The sequence below is a fragment of the Pelophylax lessonae genome (genome assembly GCF_965119305.1).
Source record: "Pelophylax lessonae genome assembly, chromosome: 6".
Classification (NCBI taxonomy): Eukaryota; Metazoa; Chordata; class Amphibia; order Anura; family Ranidae; genus Pelophylax; species Pelophylax lessonae.
The window spans coordinates 189,439,418-189,464,901 of NC_138773.1; the positions used below are offsets into that span (position 1 = coordinate 189,439,418).

General features: G+C 42.3%; 1 protein-coding gene across 1 annotated transcript in view; it reads left to right on the forward strand.

Moving 5' to 3' along the window:
• Positions 1–25,484, forward strand: part of LOC309558268 (caspase-8-like) — a 101,869-nt gene that overhangs the window by 17,491 nt on the left and 58,894 nt on the right. The window contains exons 2-4 of the mRNA XM_082261319.1: positions 18,387–18,720; positions 19,262–19,358; positions 23,521–23,656. Coding sequence (XP_082117445.1) covers positions 18,425–18,720; positions 19,262–19,358; positions 23,521–23,656 — 529 coding nt within the window. The 5' untranslated portion in view covers positions 18,387–18,424. The remainder of the gene's footprint in view (positions 1–18,386; positions 18,721–19,261; positions 19,359–23,520; positions 23,657–25,484) is intronic.

Genomic DNA, 25,484 nt, shown 5'->3' on the forward strand with positions numbered 1-25,484 from the left:
CTAAAACACAATAAATGCCCCTAAAAAGTGCCTAGCGTTCTGGGTCATGCCCCAGGGACTATTAATCACACAAAAAAAGTTCTTAAAATTGTCATTTTTGATAGAGAGCCAATTATTGAAAAAATTATTGAAAAAAAAAATGAGATTTCTTTGGATTTAGTGTCTGGGGGTCTAAAAAGTGTACCTGTGATGTTTCAGCTCTGTAGCATGTCCAGAACCAGAAAAAAAAGTTTGTTTGTATTAGAATTAATATAGAACAGGGATATGGCTCCGCTATTTTCACACCTTGCCGGTTTTGTAGCAAGTGTTTTTTTGGGCATTTTTTGGGGGTCTTTGGAGGCAGGCATAACATCAGAACTTCTGTGTAGGGGTATATATACACACACACACATGTATTTATATATACACATACACATATATAGGTGTGAAAGTAGCAGAACACTATGCTTGCGCTAATGAAATAATTAACACCCATATGGCTTCTCTGCTATAACACCTATATGTGTGTATGTGTATAAATACATATAAGTGTGTGTGTATATATACCCCTATACAGAAGTTCAGATGTTTTGCCTGCCTCCAAAGACCCCAAAAAAATGAGCCATATGCCTGTTAATTATTTCATTAGCACAAGCATAGGGTTCTGCTACTTTCACACCTATATTGTATATGTGTATGTGTATATATATACATACATGTGTGTGTGTATATATATAACCCTACACAGAAGTTCTGATGTTATGCCTGCCTCCAAAGACACCCAAAAAATGCCCAAAAAAACGGCAGCTACAAAAACGCCCAGGTGTGTTTTTGCAGCAGGCGGTTTTTTTGGGCATTTTTTTGGGGTCTTTGGAGGCAGGCAAAACATCTGAAATTCTGTATAGGGGTATATATACACACACACTTATATGTATTTATACACATACACATATATAGGTGTGATAGTAGCGGAGCCATATGCCTGTTAATTATTTCATTAGCGCAAGCATAGGGTTCTGCTACTTTCACACCTATATATGTGTATGTGTATATATACATACATGTGTGTGTGTATATATACCCCTACACAGAAGTTCAGATGTCATGCCTGACTCCAAACATGTCCTCAAAAAAGCCCTATAAATGCCTGCAGCAAAAAGCAGGGTGACAGGGGCGAAGCCATATCACGGTTCTATAAGTGTTCTAATACAAACGATCTTTTCTCTATAGCGGTCACCCTGCAATGGAAGGGTTTTGTCACCCTGCCATAGCAGTCAGAGTCAGTTAACCCTACACTACACTACGGTCCCCTTACACTTAACACTTTCCCTACAGAAACTAGATTATTAAATCTATATATAACTATAGTGGAAAATAGTACCCTAACTACACTAGATATCCCTTTCCTCACACTAATAATTGCTAAATGACACTTTGAAGCAGAAGTAACAGAACTGCTTCCACTCTCTTCCACGTCCCTGTATTACAATGCTAGGAATTTGGCGGGGCTATCTTATATACTGGGGGGCGTATTCACTAATGATTGGCCTCTGGAACCCCTAGTCACTCCAATCACATTCCTAGCATTCTCCTGCCCCCTCAATTGGCTTTTACTGATGGTTCTGGTCCAATCATGGGCTTTTAAAGCCCATTTCCTGTCCCATTGTATTTTGGTCGGTTCTGGTTGCCGAATTCCGAACTTTTTCAGCAAAAAGTTCTAAATTCGGCCGAACCTCGAACAGTCAATGTTCGGGTCGAACCGATGGTCGACCCGAACCATTCGATCATCCCTAGAGAAGAGCAGCCATCAGGTGCTGGCTGGGGCCATTATAGGGGAGGGTGAAGAAATAGAGGAAATGGGGTCAGAAGTAAGTAACTGTGTTACAAACAGAAGAAGGGGTAGAGGGAAAAATGTTAGAGAGGCTAGCCCCGAGTTAATACACCCCAATAAATATGCTCAGTTGCGTGATATTAAAGATATCACTTCAGGACTAGCATTGCTGAAGCAGATTACCTGATCTAGCAACCTGGGGAATGATTGCTCTAGTAAGAATGTGAGCAAAGATGGGAACAGGTGTGTGGGCTAGGGTCGCCACTTTTTCTTCAAACCAAACCCAGACACTTTAGCGGTGCACAGCAATATGTTTTTTTTTTTTTTTTTTTAGTATATACTATAGGATTATAACAGACCTGGGACACCCTTGGTCTTTCCAAAGAGAATAGTAATGTGGCATGCATAGCGCCCCCTCACCCTCCTGTTAGGCCCAGTTCTGAGACACATTCCTGTCTGAATAGTGTGTCCGGATTTCAGGCGGACTGAAACCCGGACACATGATTCAGAACCCGGACTGTCCGGGTGAATACCGGACAGGTGGCAACCCTAGTGTGGGCAAAGATAGGCAGATATGGTGGTATCAATGGTCAATTATTAGAAGGGCAGAGAAGGTAATCTGTCACAAAGACTGCAATCATTGATCAGTTTGCTGTTTACCGGCTGCTTGGGTTCAAAACATTGTTGTCAAGTTGAAAGACTGTCAGGTGGGTGTGGGGAATACCCAGCTGTCATGGTATACATTGCTTCAAAATGACAAAATTAGAGGAAGATGGAAAGTCCTACAAAAATATTTCAGAGACTTTGGTACCAATTTAAGGAAAAGAACCTCCAGGGTAGTATTTTCAGAAATTCTACCTGTACCATGATGTACACCAGAGAGGCAATGGGAACTTAGGGAGCAGGGCCGGAATAGGCCCTGTAGGCATGTGCCTACAGGTGCCCTTCCCAGTCTGTTTGAGGTTTTTTTTATTTTTTTAAACCATCTAGCATCTCTGCTAAATATACACCAGTGGCAGGCAGCAGCAGGTGGATTGTGAGTGGGAGGACGCTTTGTGTAAAATCCCACCCTTTTTTTTGTACTGTCCTTGCGTTTTCGGGTCTCAAGAAATGAGATGGGTGTCAGTACATGAGGATTGATCAATTTTCAGATACATATATACAATATTTTGGGGACTCTTCTACAGACTAAATAATAAACACTTTAGGTTAGATTTAGGTTGTTTTCACAGAAGAAATGTAGCATAATACATTTTGACCTAAAATTCTGAAGAAAGATGATTTATTTGCAAAATGTTATAACAAAAACAAAGAAAAATGCTTTTTTGACTTCCACCATCCAATTTCTCACTTACTTCCTCATAGAATAAAAGGTTGGTCTGACAAGAACAGTTTTTCATACATCCATGCAGGATGTTACTTATGATACCTTTATTGCAAACATATTTTTGTATAGAGTTCCTTACCATTCCCTCAAATATGATGTTAGGCTGTCTGGTCTGTAGTTTCCTGGCATACATCTTGATCCTTTTAGTTAATTGGCACCACATTTGCTCTACGCCAATCAGTTAGTACTATTCCAGTCAGTGTAGTGTTTTTGAAAATGATAAATAGCATCTTGATTGTAAGCCCTGGTTCACACATATCCATTTAGATGCAGTCTGTCCCTACAGTAGGGCCAACCAAAAAGTCAGTCCAGTTCTCCAGCAACCCAAAACCCTACTTCTTACACAAGTTTCTCTGTCAATTGTTTAACTCTCTAACAGGGCCTGATTTACATCTCATGAGCCTATAGGCAGAGAATTCTGAAGTGCCCCCTCCATTTACAGTATTGGTGGGTGTTCACCTCGCATGTCGCTGCGCCTCTATTTGATGCAACAGCAAGATCACAGCAGGGAGCAACCCATGGCCACAACACATATGTATGCACCATATATAAATGCCTGCCTTTACATACACATGAATTTTGTTGGCATCCCAGTCTTAGTACGAAGGGTTCAATATTGAGTTAGCTCACCCTTTGCAGCTATAACAGCTTTAACTCTTCTAAGAAGGCTGTCCACAAGGTTTAGGAGTGTGTCTATGAGAATGTTTGACCATTCTTCCAGAAGCGCATTTGTCAGGTCAGGCAATTATGTGGACAAGAAGGCTAGTCTCCACTCTAATTCATCCCAAAGGTGTTCTATCTGGTTGAGGTCAGGAGTCTGTAAAGGCCAGTCAAGTTCCTTCACCCCAAACTCGCTCATCCATGTCTTTATGGACCTTGCTTTGTGCACTGGTTCAAATCATTTGGTGGAGGAGGGGGTTATGGCGTGGGGTTGTTTTTCAGGGATTGGGCTTGGCCCCTTAGTTCCAGTGAAGGAAACCCTTAAGGTATCAGCATACCAAGACATTTTAGACAATTTCATGCTCCCAACTTTGTGGTAACAGTTTGAGGATGGCCCCATCCTGTTCCAACATGACAGCACACCAGTGCACAAAACAAGGTCCATAAGGACATGGATGAGCGAGTTTGGGGTGGAGGAATTTGATTGGCCTGCACAGAGTTCTGACCTCAACCCAATAGAATACCTTTGGGATGAATTAGTGAGGAAACTCTGAGCCAGGCTTTCTCGTCCCCATCAGTGCCTGACCTCACAATGCGCTTCTGGAAGAATGGTTAAACATTCCCATAGACACACTTCTAAACCCAGTGTTCCCAGAAGAGTTAAAGCTGTTATAGCTGCAAAGGGTGGGTCAACTCAATATTGAACCCTACGGACTAAGACTGGGATGCCATTAAAATTCATGTACGTGCACTGTAAGGGCAGGCGTCCCAATACTTTTGGTAATACAGTGTATATGGAATATACTGTATATGTGGAGAGGTGCAACGTGGTAGCATCCAATTGGATAGCTTTCCTAGTGACCTCCCCTCTCTTCCTCCCCCTCTGCAATGCTGCTGTGATTTATAGCCACCTGCAGTGAAGAAATTAGATGGCACCTGCCTACATATAAAGTGGGTACGGAAAGTATTCAGACCCCCTTAAATTTTTCACTCTTTGTTATATTGCAGCCATTTGCTAAAATCATTTAAGTTCATTCTTCTTCCTCATGAATGTACACATAGCACCCCATACTGACAGAAAAACACAGAATTGTTGACATTGTTGCAGATTTATTAAAAAAAAAAAACTGAAATATCACATGGTCCTAAATATTTAGACCCTTTGCTCAGTATTTAGTAGAAGCCCCCTTTTGATCTAATACAGCCAGGAGTCTTTTTGGAAAAGATGCAACAAGTCTTTCACACCTGGATTTGGGGATCCTCTGCCATTCCTCCTTGCAGATCCTCTCCAGTTCTGTCAGGTTGGATGGTAAACGTTGGTGGACAGCCATTTTTAGGTCTCTCCAGAGATGCTCAATTGGGTTTAAGTCAGGGCTCTGGCTGGGCCATTCAAGAACAGTCACGGAGTTGTTGTGAAGCCACTCCTTCGTTATTTTAGCTGTGTGCTTAGGGTCATTGTCTTGTTGGAAGGTAAACCTTCGGCCCAGTCTGAGGTCCAGAGCACTCTGGAGAAGGTTTTTGTCCAGGATATCCCTGTACTTGGCCGCATTCATCTTTCCCTCGATTGCAACCAGTCGTCCTGTCCCTGCAGCTGAAAAACACCCCCACAGCATGATGCTGCCACCACCATGCTTCACTGTTGGGACTGTATTGGACAGGTGATGAGCAGTTCCTGGTTTTCTCCACACATACCGCTTAGAATTAAGGCCAAAAAGTTCTATTTTGGTCTCATCAGACCAGAGAATCTTATTTCTCACCATCTTGGAGTCCTTCAGGTGTTTTTTAGCAAACTCCATGCGGGCTTTCATGTGTCTTACACTGAGGAGAGGCTTCCGTCGGGCCACTCTGCCATAAAGCCCTGACTGGTGGAGGGCTGCAGTGATGGTTGACTTTCTACAACTTTCTCCCATCTCCTGACTGCATCTCTGGAGCTCAGCCACAGTGACCTTTGGGTTCTTCTTTACCTCTCTCACCAAGACTCTTCTCCCCCGATAGCTCAGTTTGGCCGGACGGCCAGCTCTAGGAAGGGTTCTGGTCATCCCAAACGTCTTCCATTTGAGGATTATGGAGGCCACTGTGCTCTTAGGAACCTTAAGTGCAGCAGAAATCTTTTTGTAACCTTGGCCAGATCTGTGCCTTGCCACAATTCTGTCTCTGAGCTCTTCAGGCAGTTCCTTTGACCTCATGATTCTCATTTGCTCTGACATGCATTGTGATCTGGAAGGTCTTATATAGACAGGTGTGTGGCTTTCCTAATCAAGTCCAATCAGTATAATCAAACACAGCTGGACTCAAATGAAGGTGTAGAACCATCTCAAGGATGATCAGAAGAAATGGAAAGCACCTGAGTTAAATATATGAGTGTCACAGCAAAGGGTCTGAATACTTAGGACCATGTGATATTTCAGTTTTTCTTTTTTAATAAATCTGCAACAATGTCAACAATTCTGTGTTTTTCCGTCAATATGGGGAGCTGTGTGTACATTCATGAGGAAGAAGAATGAACCTAAATGATTTTAGCAAATGGCTGCAATATAACAAAGAGTGAAAAATTTAAGGGGGTCTGAATACTTTCCGTACCCACTGTATGTATGCTCCATATATAAATGCCTGCCTTTACATGCACATGATTTTTTTTTTGCATCCCAGTCTTAGTACATAGGGTTTAATATTGAGTTAGCCCACCCTTTGCAACTATAACAGCTTTAACTCTTTTAAAAAGGCTGCCACAAGGTTTAGGAGTGAGTCTATGAGAATGTTTGACCATTCTTCCAGAAGCGCATTTGTGAGGTTAGGCAATTATGTGGACAAGAAGGCTAGTCTCCACTCTAATTCATCCCAAAGGTGTTCTATCTGGTTGAGGTCAGGACTCTGTGAAGGCCAGTCAAGTTCCTCCACCCCAAACTAGCTCATCCATGTCTTTATGGACCTTGCTTTGTGCACTGGTTCAAATCATTTGGTGGAGGGGGGGTTATGGCGTGGGGTTGTTTTTCAGGGGTTAGGCTTGGCCCCTTAGTTCCAGTGAAGGAAACCCTTAAGGTATCAGCATACCAAGACATTTTAGACAATTTAATGCTCCCAACTTTGTGGTAACAGTTTGAGGATGGCCCCATCCTGTTTCAACATGACTGCACACCAGTGCACAAAACAAGGTCCATAAGGACATGGATGAGCGAGTTTGGGGTGGAGGAATTTGATTGGCCTGCACAGAGTCCTGACCTCAACCCAATAGAATACCTTTGGGATGAATTAGTGAGGAAACTGCGAGCCAGGCTTTCTCGTCCCCATCAGTGCCTGACCTCACAATGCGCTTCTGGAAGAATGGTTAAACATTCCCATAGACACACTTCTAAACCCAGTGTTCCCAGAAGAGTTAAAGCTGTTATAGCTGCAAAGGGTGGACCAACTCAATATTGAACCCTACGGACTAAGACTGGGATGCCATTAAAATTCATGTGCGTGCACTGTAAGGGCAGGCGTCCCAATACTTTTGGTAATACAGTGTATATGGAATGTACTGTATATGTGGAGAGGTGCAACGTGGTAGCATCCAATTGGATAGCTTTCCTAGTGACCTCCCCTCTCTTCCTCCCCCTCTGCAATGCTGCTGCGGTTTATAGCCACCTGCAGTGAAGAAATTAGATGGCATCTGCCTACATACAGTGCCTTGCGAAAGTATTTGGCCCCCTTGAACTTTTCAACCTTTTGCCACATTTCAGGTTTCAAACATAAAGATATAAAACTGTATTTTTTTGTGAAGAATCAACAACAAGTGGGACACAATCATGAAGTGGAACGAAATTTATTGGATATTTCAAACTTTTTTAACAAATAAAAAACTGAAAAATTGGGCGTGCAAAATTATTCAGCCCCCTTAAGTTAATACTTTGTAGCGCCACCTTTTGCTGCGATTACAGCTGTAAGTCGCTTGGGGTATGTCTCTATCAGTTTTGCAGATCGAGAGACTGAAATTTTTGCCCATTCCTCCTTGCAAAACAGCTCGAGCCCACATGTTTGGTGTGTCTCCCAGCTGGCTTGTGGCAAACTTTAAACGACACTTTTTATGAATATCTTTAAGAAATGGCTTTCTTCTTGCCACTCTTCCATAAAGGCCAGATTTGTGCAGTATACGACTGATTGTTGTCCTATGGACAGAGTTTCCCACCTCAGCTGTAGATCTCTGCAGTTCATCCAGAGTGATAATGAGCCTCTTGGCTGCATCTCTGATCAGTCTTCTCCTTGTATGAGCTGAAAGTTTAGAGGGACAGCCAGGTCTTCGTAGATTTTCAGTGGTCTGATACTTCCATTTCATTATTATCACTTGCACAGTGCTCCTTGGGATGTTTAAAGCTTGGGAAATCTTTTTGTATCCAAATCCGGCTTTAAACTTCTCCACAACAGTATCTCGGACGTGCCTGGTGTGTTCCTTGTTCTTCATGATGCTCTCTGCGCTTCAAACGGACCTCTGAGACTATCACAGTGCAGGTGCATTTATACGGAGACTTGATTACACACAGGTGGATTCTATTTATCATCATGTCATTTAGGTCAACATTGGATCATTCAGAGATCCTCACTGAACTTCTGGAGAGAGTTTGCTGCACTGAAAGTAAAGGGGCTGAATAATTTTGCACGCCCAATTTTTCAGTTTTTTATTTGTTAAAAAAGTTTGAAATATCCAATAAATTTCGTTCCACTTCATAATTGTGTCCCACTTGTTGTTGATTCTTCAAAATAAATTACAGTTTTATATCTTTATGTTTGAAGCCTGAAATGTGGCAAAAGGTCGAAAAGTTCAAGGGGGCCGAATACTTTCGCAAGGCACTGTATATAAAAGGTTGTCTCATGATAATCTACTGTATCTGTACTGGGCAGGTATTCAGCAGAAATGCAAGATACCATCCTCCACAACACAATAGCAGAATTTACAGTGAGTGTCTTTTTTTTTAAAACTAATATTTTACATATGGTAGATGTTGTTAGGATTATTACCCACTACCCTCTCATATTTTGGGGGGAATTCAGTGTTGAGGTCTCCCTATCAAAGATGCTGGCTGTATTTACTCTTCCATAGGTGAAGTCATTTTCCCTTTCTGAGATGGGAAAGGGGAACACTTATTAGCAAAAAAAGCACAGTATGTGGGCAGAGTTCACACCCCTACTATATGAAGAATTAATCGGTTAAACCCACCAAACGTTTTTTTTTTACCAGTACTTTCCCTTCATACTGGCTTTTGAAATTTAGTAATGCAATTATTTAGAAGGTGGATAAAAGGTTTAAGGCAGCAAAACACGCTTGATAGTTAAATATTACATTTTTTTTTTTTTTTTATAGAGGTATACACAAAAAGAGGGTCAACTGAAGAGGGACTTATTTTTAAAAGAGGGACAGTCTCTCCAAATCAGGGATATTTGGGAGCTTAGCGTGAAAATTGTGCTGCAGTCTTCACAAGGTAACATCAAGGAAAAATCCATCAGGAACAGTAAAAAAGCCTTGTAAAGGCCCCATCACGTGGGTGTTGCTGGGATTAGAATCACAAGAAAGCTAAGGGCATGGGTCACATATGTCCAGGCTTCTTATCAGTGGCTTCCACTCTCTATTTAGCATTCTTGGGCGGAGGCTGATAAGTTTTGCATCTTCTGCTTTGGGGACGGGCGCCAATAACCAATCTCCTCTTCTAACGTTTAAACTATAATATGCCATTTTCATGTTGGGCAACTTAGTGTTTGGGTTGGGAGTTGCCAAAAAATTGTCAAATTATCCTGCAAAAGTTAACCATTTGCCCACTGGGCACTTAAACCCCCTTCCTAACCAGACCAATTTTAAGCTTTCAGTGCTCTCACATTTTGAATGACAATTACTCAGATATGCAACACTGTCCCCATATGAAATTTTCATCCTTTTTTTCACACAAACAGAGCTTTCTTTTGGTGGTATTTAATCATAATTGGGTTTTTTATTTTTTGCGCTATACATGAAAAAAGACTGAAAATTTTGTAAAAAAAATGCATTTTTCTTCGTTTTGGTTTTAAATTTTGCAAATTTAGTCATTTTCTTTCATAAATTTTGACTAAAATTTATACTGCTACATATCTTTAGTAAAAATAACCCAAATAAGTATACATTTTTTGGTCTCTGTGAAGGTTATTGAGTCTACAAGCTAAGGTGCCAATCATTGAAAATTGATCACACCTAAAGTACTGACGGCCTATCTCATTTCTTGAGACCCTAACAAGTCAGGACAGTACAAATACCCCCCAAATTACCCCTTTTTGGAAAGTAGACATTCCAAGGTATTTAGTAAGAGTCATGGTGAGTTTTTTGAAGTTGTAATTTTTTCCCACAATTCTTTGCAAAATGACGATTTAAAAAAAAAAAAATATTTTTCACAAAATGGTCATATTACGAAGTTGTTTCTTACACACTGTATAGGCATACTTGCAACTACACCCCAAAATACATTCTGCTACTCCTCCTGAGTATGGCGATACCACATGTGTTACACTTTTCCACAGCCTGACCACATACAGAGGCCCAACATGCAGGGAGCACAGTCAGGCGTTCTAGAAGCAAAAATTACATATATAATTTTCTGACGACTTATCACACTTTTGAAAGTCCTGAAGCACCAGGACAATGGAATTACCTACAAAATGACCCCAATTTGGAAAGAAAACACCCCAACACATGATCTAGGAGGCATAATGAGTCTTTTGAACATGTCATTTTATTCCCACAAGTTTTTTGAAAATGTGGAAAGAAAACCAAAACGCATTTTTTTTTACACAAAGTTGTCCATTTATTAGACATTTCTAACACACAGCATGTACATAGCAAAAATGACTCCCCAAAATACATTTTGCCACTCCTCCTGAGTATGGCGATACCACATATGTGACACTTTTCCACAGCCTGGCCACATACAGAGGCCCAACATGCAGGGAGCACAGTCATTTCCTGACTTCCCATTACAATTTTGTGAGACACTGTAGGGCACTGATAAGCATTGTAGTGGCACTGATGTGGCCCGGATGAGCACTGTCGTGGCATGGATGTGGCACTAATGAGCACTGATGTGGAATGGATGTGGCACTGATGAGCACTGATGTGGCATGGATGAGCACTGACGTGGCATGGATGTTGCACTGATGAGCACTGAAGTGGAATGGATGTGGCACTGATGAGCACTAATGTGGCACAGATGAGCACTGACATGGCATGGATGTGGCACTGATGAGCACTGACGTGGGATGGATGTGGCACTGATGAGCACTGATGTTGCATGGATTAGCCCTGACGTGGCATTGATGTGGCACGGATGAGCACTGACGTGGCATGGATGAGGCACAGATGAGCACCCTGACGTGGCATGGATGTGACACAGATGAGCAGTGACATGGCATGGATGTAGCATTGATGTGGCACAGGTGAGCACTGATGTGGCATTGATGTGGCACGGATGAGCACTGACGTGGCATTGATGTGGCATGGATGAGCACTGACGTGGCATGGATGTGGCACGGATGAGCACTGATGTGGCATGGATGAGCACTGAAGTGGCATGGATGTAGCACGGATGAGCACTGAGGTGGCATGGATGTGGCATGGATGAGCACTGACGTGGCATGGATGAGCACTGAGGTGGCATGGGCGGGCACAGATGTGGGATGGATGAGCACTGAGACAGCATGGGCAGGCACAGATGTCGCACAGATGAGGCATGGATGAGCACGGATGAGGCATGGATGAGCACTGATGAGGCATGGATGAGCACGGATGAGGCATGGAAGATCACGGATGTGGCAGGGATGAGCATTGATGTTGCATGGATGAGCACTGAGGTGGCATGGGTGGGCATGGATGTGGCATTGATGAGCACTGAGGTGGCATGGGTGGGCACGGATGATGCATGGATGAGGCACGGATGATGCATGGATGAGGCATGGATGATGCATGGATGAGGCATGGATGATGCATGGATGGGGCACGGCTGAGGCACTGATGGGGCACAATGAGGCACAGATGGGGCACAATGAGGCACAGATGGGGCACAATGAGGCACTGATGGGGCACAATGAGGCACAGATGGGGCACAGTGAGGCACAGATGGGGCACAGTGAGGCACAGATGGGGCACAGTGAGGCACAGTTAAGGCAGAGGAGGCATGCAGCAGCGGTTTCTCTCCTCTCCTCGCACGCTGTACCGATTGCTGTGTACAGCGTCCGAGGAGAGGAGAGAAATGAACCGGACATGCGCCGGTTTGTTGTGATGTGATCGCTCCGTCATTGGACGGAACGATCACGTGGTAAAGGACCACTCTCATTGGCCCTTTACCACGATCCGTGATGCGTGGGGTCCCCGGGAACTATACAACCTCTTTGCGGCCGTGTTTTTACAATAGGCCAGTCGGAAAGTGGTTAAAGGAGATAAATATAAAGGATACACATATAGAGATTGCACTGCTGAAAATGCCAATTTCGTGGGTGTCAAACCAGCTGATTCCATGCTTTGATTGTTACTAACCTAAAAAAAAAAATGCAGATGAAAAGCTGTGACGTAACTGTCATTTTCTCACCCATCATACATATGGTGGATTAGGGATTTAAAAGATAGTAGCCAAAAGCTGGCGTTTAAGATGTAAGTCAGCGATGGCAGCCTGCATATTTTTCGAATTACAGGTTTCTTTCAAACCTCAATTCACCCAAGATGTACTGTATATTTAATAAGTAAGACCCCATTGGGTTGATTTACTAAAACTGGAAAGTGTAAAATGTGGTGCAGCACTGCATAGAAACCAGCTTCCAGTTTTGTTTTGGCAAAGATTAATTAACCACTTTCAGACAGGAGGATTTTGCTGCTCCAGGCCACTTTTTTCAACTGGGCATTGCGTGACTTTAGCTAACAGTTGTGCAGTCATGCAATGCTGTACCCCAACCAAATTGACGTCCTTTTTTTCCCACAAACAGAGCTTTCTTTTGGTGGTATATGATCACCTCTGCGCTTTTTATTTTTTTGCGATATTAATAAAAAAACGAGCAAATAAGTTTGAGAAAAAATTACATTTTCTAGTTTGTCTTTTAAAAAATATCCAATATACTAAATTTTTGTCATACATTTTGGCCAAAATGTATTTAGGTACATGTCTTTGACAAAAAAATTGACTAAATCACTAAATCTCAATAAACATATTTTTATTGGTTTGCGCAAAAGTTATAGCGTCTACAAACTATGGTGAAAATACTGTAATTTATGCAGCTTTTACTTTCTGACTTCCTATCTCATTTCATGAAGTGCTAAAATGGCAGGGCAGTACAACCCCCCCCCCCCAAATTACTGCTTTTTGGAAATTAGACATCCTAAGGAATGTCCTGAGAGGCATGTTGAGCTCATTGAGTATTTAATTTTTTTTGTCACAGGTATTTGAAAAATGTACACAAAATGTTACACAAAGTCATTGAAATGATATATTGTTAATGCACTTTTTGGGAGCCTAGCTGTGTACAGGACCCTGAAAACCCCGAAATCCAATCACCCTCCTTTAGAATTTCAAAGTGCGTAAATTTCTCATTGCACTTTCTCACTGCCTATCATGGTTTAGGAGGCCCTGAAATGTCAACATACCACAAAACCCCCCCAAATGACCCCATTTTGGAAAGTAGACACCCCAAGCTGTTTGCTGAGAGGCATGGTGAGTCCATGCATGGTGAGTCCATGGAATATTTTGCCACAAGTTTTGGGAAACTTACATTTTTTTTTTATTTTTTAACACAAAGTTGTCACTAAAAGATATATTTCTCACACATGAGATGGGTACATTCTGCTGCTTCTCCTGAGTACAGGGATACCCCATGTGTGTGACCATTTGGGAGCCTAGCTGTTTACGGGACCCCGAAAACCAATCACCACCTTCAGGTTATATTAGTTCCTCACTACCTCTCACAGTTTCTGAGGCCCTGAAATTTCAAGATAGCACAAACCCCTCCCAATTGACCCCATTAGGAAAGTAGACACCCCAAGCTATTTGCTGAGAGGCATGTTGAGTCCATGGAATATTTTATATTTTGCCACAAGTTTTGGGAAAATTACATTTTTTTTTCATTTTCTTTTAACACAAAGTTGTCACTAAAAGATAAATTGCTCACACATGCCATAGGTATATGTGGAATGACACCCTAAAATACATTCTGCTGCTTCTTCTGAGTACAGGGATACCACATGTGTGAGACTTTTTGGGAGCCTAGCTGTGTACGGGACCCCGAAAACCAATCACCACCTTTAGGTTTTCTAATGGCGTAAATTGTGCATTTTACTTCCGCACTACCTGTCACAGTTTAAGAGGCCCTGAAATATCAAGATAGCACAAAACTCCCCCAAATGACCCCATTTTGCAAAGTAGACACTCCAAGCTATTTGCTGAGAGGCATGGTGAGTCCGTGGAATATTTTATATTTTGCCACAAGCTCCGGGAAAATTATTATTATTTTTTTTTTTTTTACACAAAGTTGTCACTAAATGATATATTGCTCACACATGCCATGGGTATATGTGAAATGATAATATAAAAAACTCAGCGCTTAGGACTATTTAAATAAAAGTGGATAGATGCAATAGATGGATAAAATAAGTAAAATACAGTAGATGGATAAATTAATAAAATAATTAATAAAATTGGTGAACTTAATAACGCTAGGCTGCAGCCTCCCTATACTATAGCAATAAGCTATAAAATAAGTGGGAAAAAAGTAGGGAAATGGCGCTGCCTGGTTAAAAAGATGTAGTGGGAGATAGTTAACGTGCAAATATGCTGAGGTAGGAGAGTGATGTACTGAATAAAAATGTAATGCCCTATCCAAAGAAAAGGAGGTATACTCTCTGATAGTAAATAAGTATTTTCACATAGACCCCAGGCGCTCCCCACCTAGGAATCCTCCTCTGCAGACGCCCAATCCCAGGACCAGCTGAGGACATCAGGAGCCATACATTGGATTCCCATATATACCCGCTCTATACCCCTGTGTGGGGTGGGTATCTCTGGTGAGTGCATCATTCACTAGAGGGGTCACTGAGTACCTCACCGCCCACCACGGGGTCACCCACTGCATGTTCACTATTGAAAACTGTCATCTGCTGTTAATAACGGACTTGCTTGCTTATTCCATATTTTAACGTGTTTTATATACCCACACGGGCACTGGTCTCACTTTGGACATTTTTTCACCAGTTATATTATTTATTTTTCACCATATTTACTTATCACTTATATCTGAGTCCAGTCACTACTATTTATTCTACTTATGTATCACCAATATTTTGATATTTTGGGATAGACCTCTTCCCTAAAATCAGCACTTTACAATCGAACATATTTATTGATTTTACTATTTATTCAGACATTGTGTGGTCACATTTGTGTTGCTTAATATGTTCTAATGTATTTATAATTTTCTAGCCATATTAGCTTATTTAACCCATTGCCCACATTTTATATTTATCTATAGCACCAATTTTTATCACCACATTTATGCACACTTTTTCTGGTGACACCACAGGCCATATTTGTCACAATATATCTATACTAGTGGTTTCTTTACACTACACCACAGTGTACTATATTTAATTTGCACTTCACACTTCATATTACTTATTTACTATCAGAGAGTATACCTCCTTTTCTTTGGATAGGGCATTACATTTTTATTCAGTACATCACTCTCCTACCTCAGCATATTTGCACGTTAACTATCTCCCACTACATCTTTTTAACCAGGCAGCGCCATATGTGAAATGACACCCCAAAATACATTCTGCTGCTTCTCCTGAGTATGGGGATACCACATGTGTGAGACTTTTTGTACGGGACTCCGAAAACCAATCACCACCTTCAGGTTTTCTAATGGCGTAAATTGCTTATTGTAAAAGCAGTCTAGCGGCCAATTATCCACTAGGATTGCTTTTACATGTAAGCTGACCGCTGGCTGTAAAAAAACGATACCAAGATGATGCCTAAATCTGCAGGGATCACCCTGGTATAACCACTGAAAGTCCAACAACGTACCAGTACATTGCTGGTCCTTGTTTGGCATATATTGTAGTTTTTTTTTCTAATGCAGCCTGTGGGCTGAACGAAGAAATGAGAACCTAACAGAAATCTCCGCCAGAAAATTGTGTAGTACACCCATCATTAGCCGCCCAAAACATCCAAAACCACTTTCTAATGATGGGTATACATGACAAAATTCCATGTATACCCAATGGTATTTTAACTGTGGTGGTGAAATCACCTCCTACAGCGCTGCCATCAAAGATTTCCATCTATGCTGAGCACAAATGCTGTTTGTGTCAGAATATATAAAATCAGTGTGGCAGCTGATGAGTGTACCTGCAAGGCAAACTGGTTAACAATAGAATAGGAATAAAAGATTACATTGGTACCTGAAAAGTAAAAAATGGTTACCAATGAAAAACAGTAACAAAGTACAGTAAAAGTAGGAAGAATAGAAGTAGAAGAGCAGAGTAAGAACAGAAAAATAACTCAAACGACAATTTTTTTGTAACTTTTTTTTTTCAACTGCAACATTCCAGCTTAGGGTCTCTCAAAATGACGATAGCCATCAAACATCTTTCTGGCCTACAAGGTATTACCCTGGGGAGATGCAGACTAGAGTACTGCAATCACTGAGCAGCAAATGATATCACCTGGGATGTATTTCAGTTATCTTGAAAATCTGGCCTGTTAGTGGGCCCTGTAGGCCAGGGTTGAGGACCACTGCTCTAGACTGTGCCATACTGTACCCTACGCTAATACTCCACTAGTGTGTGGTAGCGATGGAAACATTCCTCGATGCAGAGACCAGGTTGGCTAAGACAGAAGGGATAACAATAACGGGTTTCACGCCTAAATCCACACCTGCTAAAGAAACAACATCTTTTTGGGGGATCTCTTTGGGTAGGGGTACTCGGGATGGCATAAGGAAAATGCCTGTCATGCAGCTGGCTTACTGCATCTGGTAGGGGAAGTTGGGCAGGGGCACCTCCTGGATACAGGTAGGCCCTGATGATCTGGAATTATAGGAAGGATACAGTTCGACCTGACTCTTTGTATAGCATAAAAGCGTTCAGCAAAGCCAATTGGAATAAATAAACAGACACTTTTTTGTACCAGCGTCTGGCTTTACGGGCAACTAAGTACGGTGCCAAAAGCTGGTCGTTGAGGTCCACCCCTCCCATATTAAGGTTATAGTCGTGGACACAGAGGGGTTTCTCCAAAACACCAGTTGCAGTGTAGGGGTTAACTGGGGGTGATCAGGGGGTGATTAGGGGGTTAAATCTTTATTGGGGGGGTGGCGGGTATCCTAAGCCTACTTGGACAGAAACTAACTCGCTAGCGCTAACTGAAGTCACAATCACACTATCACAGAAATACAGAAAACCACTATACTGTATACCTGTATATAGTGTGCAATGTGACAGGGGGTGACTGGGGGAGGATCAGGGGGTTAAATCTTTATAGGGGGGTGGCGTGTACCCTAAAGCTAATGGTCGCTAGCACTAAATGATGTCACAAGGCACACTAATACAGAAATATAGAAAACTGCTATATACTGTATACAGTTTGCGATGTGACAGGGGGTGTAGGGGTTAAGGCTAGCTAGGTGTGTGGAAGTGTGCTTGGTGCAATACTCACATTTTGATCCTCTCTCTTCTCTCGATGAATCCAAAAAGTATTTTGGGAGGACAGAGAGGGTCATTTCTGTGCCTGTGTTTACATTACACAGGCACAAGTCAGTCTGTGATTGGTCAGGACCAATCAACAGGTCCAGGCCAAAAATCATTGGCCTGGACCTGATGACTGATCGGTTCTGTACCGAATCAGAGCATCGGCGGGAGCGCGCCCCAGAGTGGCGGGAGCGAGCGCCGTATCGGTACGTGACTCTGCCTGCCCGTGCCACTTTGCCGACGTTTATATATAGTAAGGGGTCGGCAAGTGGTTAAACTAGATGAAGTGAGAAGCTGATTGGCTACCAAACACAGCTGCACCAGATTTTACACTCTCCAGTTTTAGTAAATCAATCCTCATGCGTCTACTCAATCTATTGGCTTGATCCCAACATAAACACGCCAATGTAGGGTGATACTGGAAGGTTAAATTATTATTTGGATTTCTATATTTTCCAAGGACTTCAGAGAAGAGATACATGACCTGGGATCCCTAGCTCTACCTGTCTGGTTGGACTGATATGCTGCTGTCTTGCTCTTGGATTCTGCATTCCTTTTTTTTTTTCCTTTTTTTCATTCATGATTCATTCTTTTATTATGACCAAGAATGCAGTACAGAGAATGAGATAACCAAGTGTAGCTTCCTTACCACTATGGCTGAGAGCAGTACTGGTGAATCTTTATGATGGATGTAACAAGCAGGAACAGAATTAAACTCAATTATTTATCTAAAGTGGAAAAATAATGTTTTAGGTTTACTTGGTCTTTACTTATGCACTTATGTATATTTATACATTTTCTTTCTGTCTCAGGTAAATTGGCATGTTAACTGCCCTCTGTGTTTGTGAGGATGGATCTCAACCAGCTGCTTTATGATATTGACAACAATCTTGGTCAAGACGACTTTGAATCTTTAAAATTTCTCTGTATGGGTTTAATTGCAAATAAAAAACTGGAAAAAATGGGATCAAGCCTAGATCTCTTTGAAGAGCTTCAAAAAACTGGTTGCCTAAGTGAAGAAGATATATTCATTCTGCCTGAATTACTCTTCCTAATAGGACAGCACAACCTTTTAAAGAAGCTACACACCAACAAGAGAGCTATGAGTGAAGCCTTAATAAAAGAACGATGCATATCTATGTACAGGTATAGTTTTTTATTTGTTATTTGTTTTAACTGTTTTGGGTTTTAGTACATTAGTACATTACATAATATGTGCATTTTTCTCAAACCTGGACCTTCACAGTAGCAATATGTATTTGCTTTAAAGCATGGGTGTCCAACCTTTTGGCTTCTCTGGGCCACATTGAGTGTAGAGAAATTTTCTCGGGCCGCATATAAAATATATACTATAGTTAAAGGTATATAAGTAATAAAACGCCGCCGCGCCCTTCCCACGCTGACGCCCCCCCAGCACTAATTTAACACAACTAGAGGATGATCCCTTCCGAGGCAGCCTCTAGTTAGTTGAAAGCCGCTGTGGCCGTGCCCCCGACCCGACTTCCTTCCTCCCCAGCAAAAAAAATAAATAAATACATTGTCAGGGGTCAGTGGGCCGCATTGCCTGCGGTTCTGGGCCGCATGCGGCCCCCGGGCCGCAGGTTGGACATGCCTGCTTTAAAGAAAACCAATGCAAAGAGAATTGAAAATATATATTTTATGTTTGCCTGTTCTTTTATGACTACAGAAGAATGCTTTTCGAGCTTTCAGAAAGCATCACCAAAGAAGACCTAAGGAGTATAATATTTCTTCTGGACATTCCAAGCAAATTCAAGGAAAAAAAGGTGAAAGACTGATTTATGTTTATTTATTTTATGAATTTATTATACTGATAGTGTATTCATTTGGATCTTAGGAATGAGTTTTTTTCAAGTTTAGTTGTAATATTGCAGTTTTCTAATTCAACAGAATAGATGGGATAGAAAAGTTCACACAATAAACAAGCAAAGATTTAGTGCACATTTAAACAGTTGCATTTTTAAAGCGTAACTCCAGCCAAACACAAGATTTGGACATATGCACTGTAAATATAAATTTACATTCATGAAGTGTGTGTCATGTGTGTAGGCTGGAGCATTTCACTTTCATTCACCCCATATAGTATAGTAAGCACTGAACATCTGGTGCTGAGAACAGTAGTGAGTCTGTATAACAGTGTAGATTTGCTGTTCCCTTAACCGGTTGCCGACCGCCGCACGACTATATACTGCGGCGGTCAGCCCCGGCCAGGCAGAGTGACGTATCGGTACGTCACTCGCCTGTCACTGACTTGCGAGCCTATCGCGGGCGGGCGCGCGCCCGCCGCGGCTCGTTCACAGACAAGTCAGTGCGTGTGACCGGCGGACTCGATGTCCGCCAGTTACACTGCGGTCGCTCCTGTGAAGGGAGAAAGACAGAGCAGCTTGTGTAAACAAGCTGCCTGTCAGTTCTCCCTGTGTAAAAGTGAAGATCTGTCCGTTCTACTATGTAGAACGGTTGATCTTTGCTTTTACACCAATAGGAATGTCCCTACACAGTTAGAATCACGCCCCTAGGACACACTTAACCCCTCCCTGTCCAATAAAGTTAACCCCTTCCCTGCCAGTGTCATTTTTGCAGTAACAGTGCATATGTATAGCACTGATTACTGCAGTAATGTCACTGGTACCCCCAAAAGTGTCAAAAATGTCAGTCAAGGGTCCGATCTGTCCGCCGCAATGTCGCAGTACCGAAAAAAAAAAAACGCAGATCGCCGCCATTACGCGTTAAAAAAAAAAACACCAAAAATGACAAAAATCTTTCCCTTTGTTAGTAAACGCGATAACTTTTGCGCAAACCAATCAAAATACGCTTTTTGCGATTTTTTTTACCAAACATAGGTAGCATAAAAGAAATTGGCCGAAAAATGTTAAAAAATTTTGATTTTTACTTTTTTTTTTTGGGGAATTTCATATAGAAAAAATGTGAAAAATATTGTTATTTTTGCAAAATTTACGCTCTTTTTTTGTTTATAGCGCGTGATCAAAAAATCGCACAGGTGATCAAATACCACCAAAAGAAAGCTCTGTTTGTGGGAAAAAAAGGACGTCAAATTCGTTTAGGTACAGCGTCGCACGACCGCGCAATTGTCTGTTAAAGTCACGCAGTAAAAAATCGCAAAAAAACCCCTGGTCCTTTAGCAGCCAAATCCTCCGGGGCTTAAGTGGTTAAAATAACCCAACACACAGCCATTAATGTCTAAACCGCTGGTAACAAAAGTGAGTACACCCCTAAGTGAAAATGTTCAAATTGGGCCCAAAGTGTCAATATTTTGTGTGGCCACCATTATTTTCCAGCACTGCCTTAACCCTCTTGGGCATGGAGTTCACCAGAGCTTCAAAGACTGCCACTGGAGTCCTCTTCCACTCCTCCATGACGACATCACAGAGCTGGTGGATGTTAGAGACCTTGCGCTTCTCCACCTTCCGTTTGAGGATTCCCCACAGATGCTGAACAGGGTTTAGATCTGGAGACTTGCTTGGCCAGTCCATCACCTTTACCCTCAGCTTCTTTAGCAAGGCAGTGATCATCTTGGAGGTGTGTTTGGGGTCGTTATCATGTTGGAATACTGCCCTGCGGCCCAGTCTCCAAAGGGAAGGGATCATGCTCTGCTTCAGTATGTCACAGTACATGTTGGCATTCATCGTTCCCTTAAGGAACTGTAGCTCCCCAGTGCCAGCAGCACTCATGCAGCCCCAGACCATGACACTCCCACCACCATGCTTGACTGAAGGCAAGACACACTTGTCTTTGTACTCCTTACCTGGTTGCTGCCACACACGCTTGACACCATCTGAACCAAATACGTTTATCTTGGTCTCATCAGACCACAGGACATGGTTCCAGTAATCCATGTCCTTGGTCTGCTTGTCTTCAGCAAACTGTTTGCGGGCTTTCTTTTGCATCATCTTTAGAAAAGGCTTCCTTCTGGGGCAACAGCCCTGCAAACCAATTTGATGAAGTGTGCAGTGTATGGCCTGAGCACTGACAGGCTGACCCCTTACCCCTTCAACCGCTGGCAGCACTATGTCTATTTCCCAAAGACAACCTCTGGATATGGCGCTGAGCATATACACTCAACTTCTTTGGTCGCCCATAGCAAAGCCTGTTCTGAGTGGAACCTGTTCTGTTAAACTGCTGTATGGTCTTGGGCACCATGCTGCAGCTCAGTTTCAGGGTCTTGGCAATCTTCTTATAGCCTAGGCCACCTTTATGTAGAGAAACAATTCTTTTTTTCAGAACCTCAGAGAGTTCTTTGCCATGAGGTGCCATGTTGAACTTTCAGTATGAGAGAGTGAGAGCGATAACATCAAATTTAACACACCTGCTCCCTATTCACATCTTAGACCTTGTAACACTAACAAGTCACATGACACCGGGGAGGGAAAATGGATATACTGTATGGGCCCAATTTGGACTTTCACTTAGGGGTGTACTCACTTTTGTTGCCAGCCGTTTAGACATTAATGGCTGTGTGTTGAGTTATTTTGAGGGGGCAGCAAATTTACACTGTTATACAAGCTGTACACTCACTACTTTACATTGTAGCAAAGTGTAATTTCTTCAGTGTTGCCACATGAAAAGATATAATAAAATATTTACAAAAATGTGAGGGGTGTACTCACTTTTGTGAGATACTGTATCTGTTTGGCTGACCACATGAGCTCAATCTTTTATTATAGAAAAAAATATTAATTAAAAAATGTTTTAATCTTTATTCCTTCTGTTTGGCAGTTTACATGAGCTCAATTCAATATTATTGCTAATATTAAATAGGGCTCATGTGATCAGCCAAACAAATAGATATAAAGATTTAAAAAACATTGATTTTGTTTTAATAAAAAGGTCATCTCCTGTGCAGCTATTTTTCCAAGAAATTACTACATAGTCATTATTAGGTTCCACTGCACAGGTACATTCAGGGCAAAGACTAAAGTAGAGCAAAGACAAAACTTTTTTCACACTGTATAGAGTAAGGGAGGGTTATGATGCTTGTCGGGTTTTTTTTTTTTTTTTTCTTTTTTTGCCATCTGTGTCTCATTTCTGAGATTTTCCTTCACTTCCCATACCATAGCCAAAATAGGCAGTGAAAAAAACCCCAAAGTGAGGGAATCCCTGGTTGTCACCAGAATCAGTATCCCCATTAGGATAATTCCCTTTTATTCCTGTTCTGGTGACAACCCAAAATTTGGGATTTTCTTTCACCTTCACTCTCAAGGTTAAGCCTCGTACACACGACCGATCGGCCGATTGTAGGCTTGTTAGTATGATGCTTCCGACAGCCGACAGCGCATTTTCGGCCGAACAGAATCTGTCGTGCAGGCATTAAAATTTTTGTTGGCCAACACCAGAACGGCCGATTGTTCGCCAGTCGGTACAGATTTCGGCCGACAGACAGCCGATTAGCAAGACTGGGCATGCTCAGAAAAGAAAAAAGACAAGGAAAGTTAACCATCACATGACATCACTTCTGCAGTCGGCTGTTGTTGGCCGACAAAATTCGTGTGCAGTCTTTTGCAGTTTTCAACAGACACGACAGCCCTGGACAAAAGACGGCCGATCGTTCGGCCGACGATCGGTACGTGTGTACGAGGCTATAATCTCCCCAACGGGGACACAAACAGCAATTAAACTCTGACAGGTATTCTAATCCCTTTCCACTCTATTCAGAACTTAAAAAAAGTTTTGCCTTTAGGTATATCTTATGTCTGAATGCATTGCAGGCCCCAGTTGCCCAAATCAGGTAGGTATACAAAAAAAAAAAAAAAAAACAACACATTTTTGCATGATTTTTCACTAAGATTGCATAGGATTACCTCTTTGCAGTACTATTGAAATGTAGCAGATACTGTTTATATACTTGCCATCATACCTTGCTTTGGTAAAAAAAATTACTGTATTGTTTTTAATAAAAATGGTATCTTTCAGAGTTTTTTGGATATTTTATGCTACCTGGATAAGACTGAAGTAATATCAGAGGATAATTTAGAAGTTCTGGAGAAGGTGTTCCGCAATGTTTCACAGGAGCTTCTAAGAAGAATAAACCAGTATAAGGAATACAGAGGTAGGGTGACTTGGCATATTACGTTCCAATGTACAAAAATATCAAATTGAAAAACATATTGCTGTTGATAAAGTAGCCAATCATGCCATTGTGAAAAAGGAACATTTGCATGTTGCAGATAGCAATACTTATGTGTTAAAAAGTTCAGCACTCTAAGGCAGGGGTCTCCAAACTTTCTAAACAAACGGCCAGTTTACTGTCCTTTAGACCAACGTTTCTCAACTGGGGTGCTGTGGCACACTAGGGTGCCGCAAAGAGTTCCCAGGGCTGCTGTGGCAAATTGACCAAACACCTCCCCAACTGAGCAGGCATCCAGTAAAATATTCTTCTCACAACCAGTTAAACCTTTTTCCAATTACAGTGGCGCCAGTCCGCTGTCTTAAATATGCATGCAGCTGCCACAGTCACTCAGAAAGCAGCGGGGACTGCCTGCCCGCATCCTGTCAACTGATGACATCATCATCATCGGTTGCTAAGAACCGGCCGGTGGCGCGCACAGCTTTCTGGTACGCTCTCTCATGGTTTGTTGGATGGGATGCTTCCCCTTCTTTTGGCATAGCTGAGGAGGCACGTGCAGCTGTGTGAATAGAAAAGACATCGCAAGGAGGCTGCATTTGGAGGTACAATATATAAATATACAGTATGTAGAAACATTAGCATTTCTCACTGGGAATGCCGCAATCCAGTCTGCTCTCCCTCTGCTGACAGTTCGCAAATATGCTGATCCCAGCCCTGTATACAGAGCTGAGACTGGCAGAGTTTCATACTGTCGGTAAAGTGAGAGTTGATAGCGTTGAGCAGAGCCGATGTTCTGGTGAAATCTCCAACTTGCAGAGATCTCCAATGATGTTATTTCCAGTAAGTGTACACCAGGAATACTTGGAGATATCGACCACTTGGTGTTTTCACACAACACCGGCAGCCTTTACACTCCGGTAGATGCTATAATTAGTGCAGATTGTTAGTCCGCCCGCTAGTAACCAAAAACATGGCCGCCTCCAAGACGGGGACAACTAGCGGGCGGACTAACAATCTGCACTGGTAATCTGGTCAAAACTCAACCGCATTGTTTTCCTATACCCCAACCTCACGTATGAATGAGCTCATAGGCTACGTTCATACTGCTGCAGCTCTGCCAACCTCGTTTACTCTGGCACGTCAGCTCATTCAATTGAATAAGCTGCTGTGCCTGCGTTCCATGCAGAAAAACAGTTCCTGCACCGTTTTTAAACCACAGCGCCCAGGAAATCTGCAAACGTTTTCAAATGTGTGGAGGGGCCATTAAGAAAAATGGCAGCCCCGCGCGTCTATAAAGAGCAGCACAATTTAGTTGTAGGTGTGGAAACAGCTGCAATTCCTACACCCACAAACACCTGCATTAGTATGAGCCTAGCTTTAGATTGGAGAGCCTTGAGACTAAATATGCTTTCAAAGGGTGCCCTGACTTAAAAAAGGTTGAGAAACACTGCTTTAGACTTTAGGAGGGCTGGACTGTGACCATAGGGAGTAGAAAATGTCCCAGCGTCACTGGGAGTAAACAATGTCTCAAGCTTGGGGGTCAGTGGGAGTAAAAAAAAAAAAACTACATAGCATCTGTGGTCATTTAGAGGAGGAACTGGGCACCATCATTGGTTTCAGTGGAAGGAATTGTGCCCATTATTGGTGTCAGTGGGAGGAACTGTGCCCCATCGTTGGTGTCAGTGGGAGAAACAGTGACCCATCATTGCTGTCAGTGGGAGGAACAGTGCCCCATCGTGGTATCAGTGGGAGGAACAGTGCCCCATCCTCGGTGTCAGTGGGAGGAACAGTGCCCCATCCTTGGTGTCAG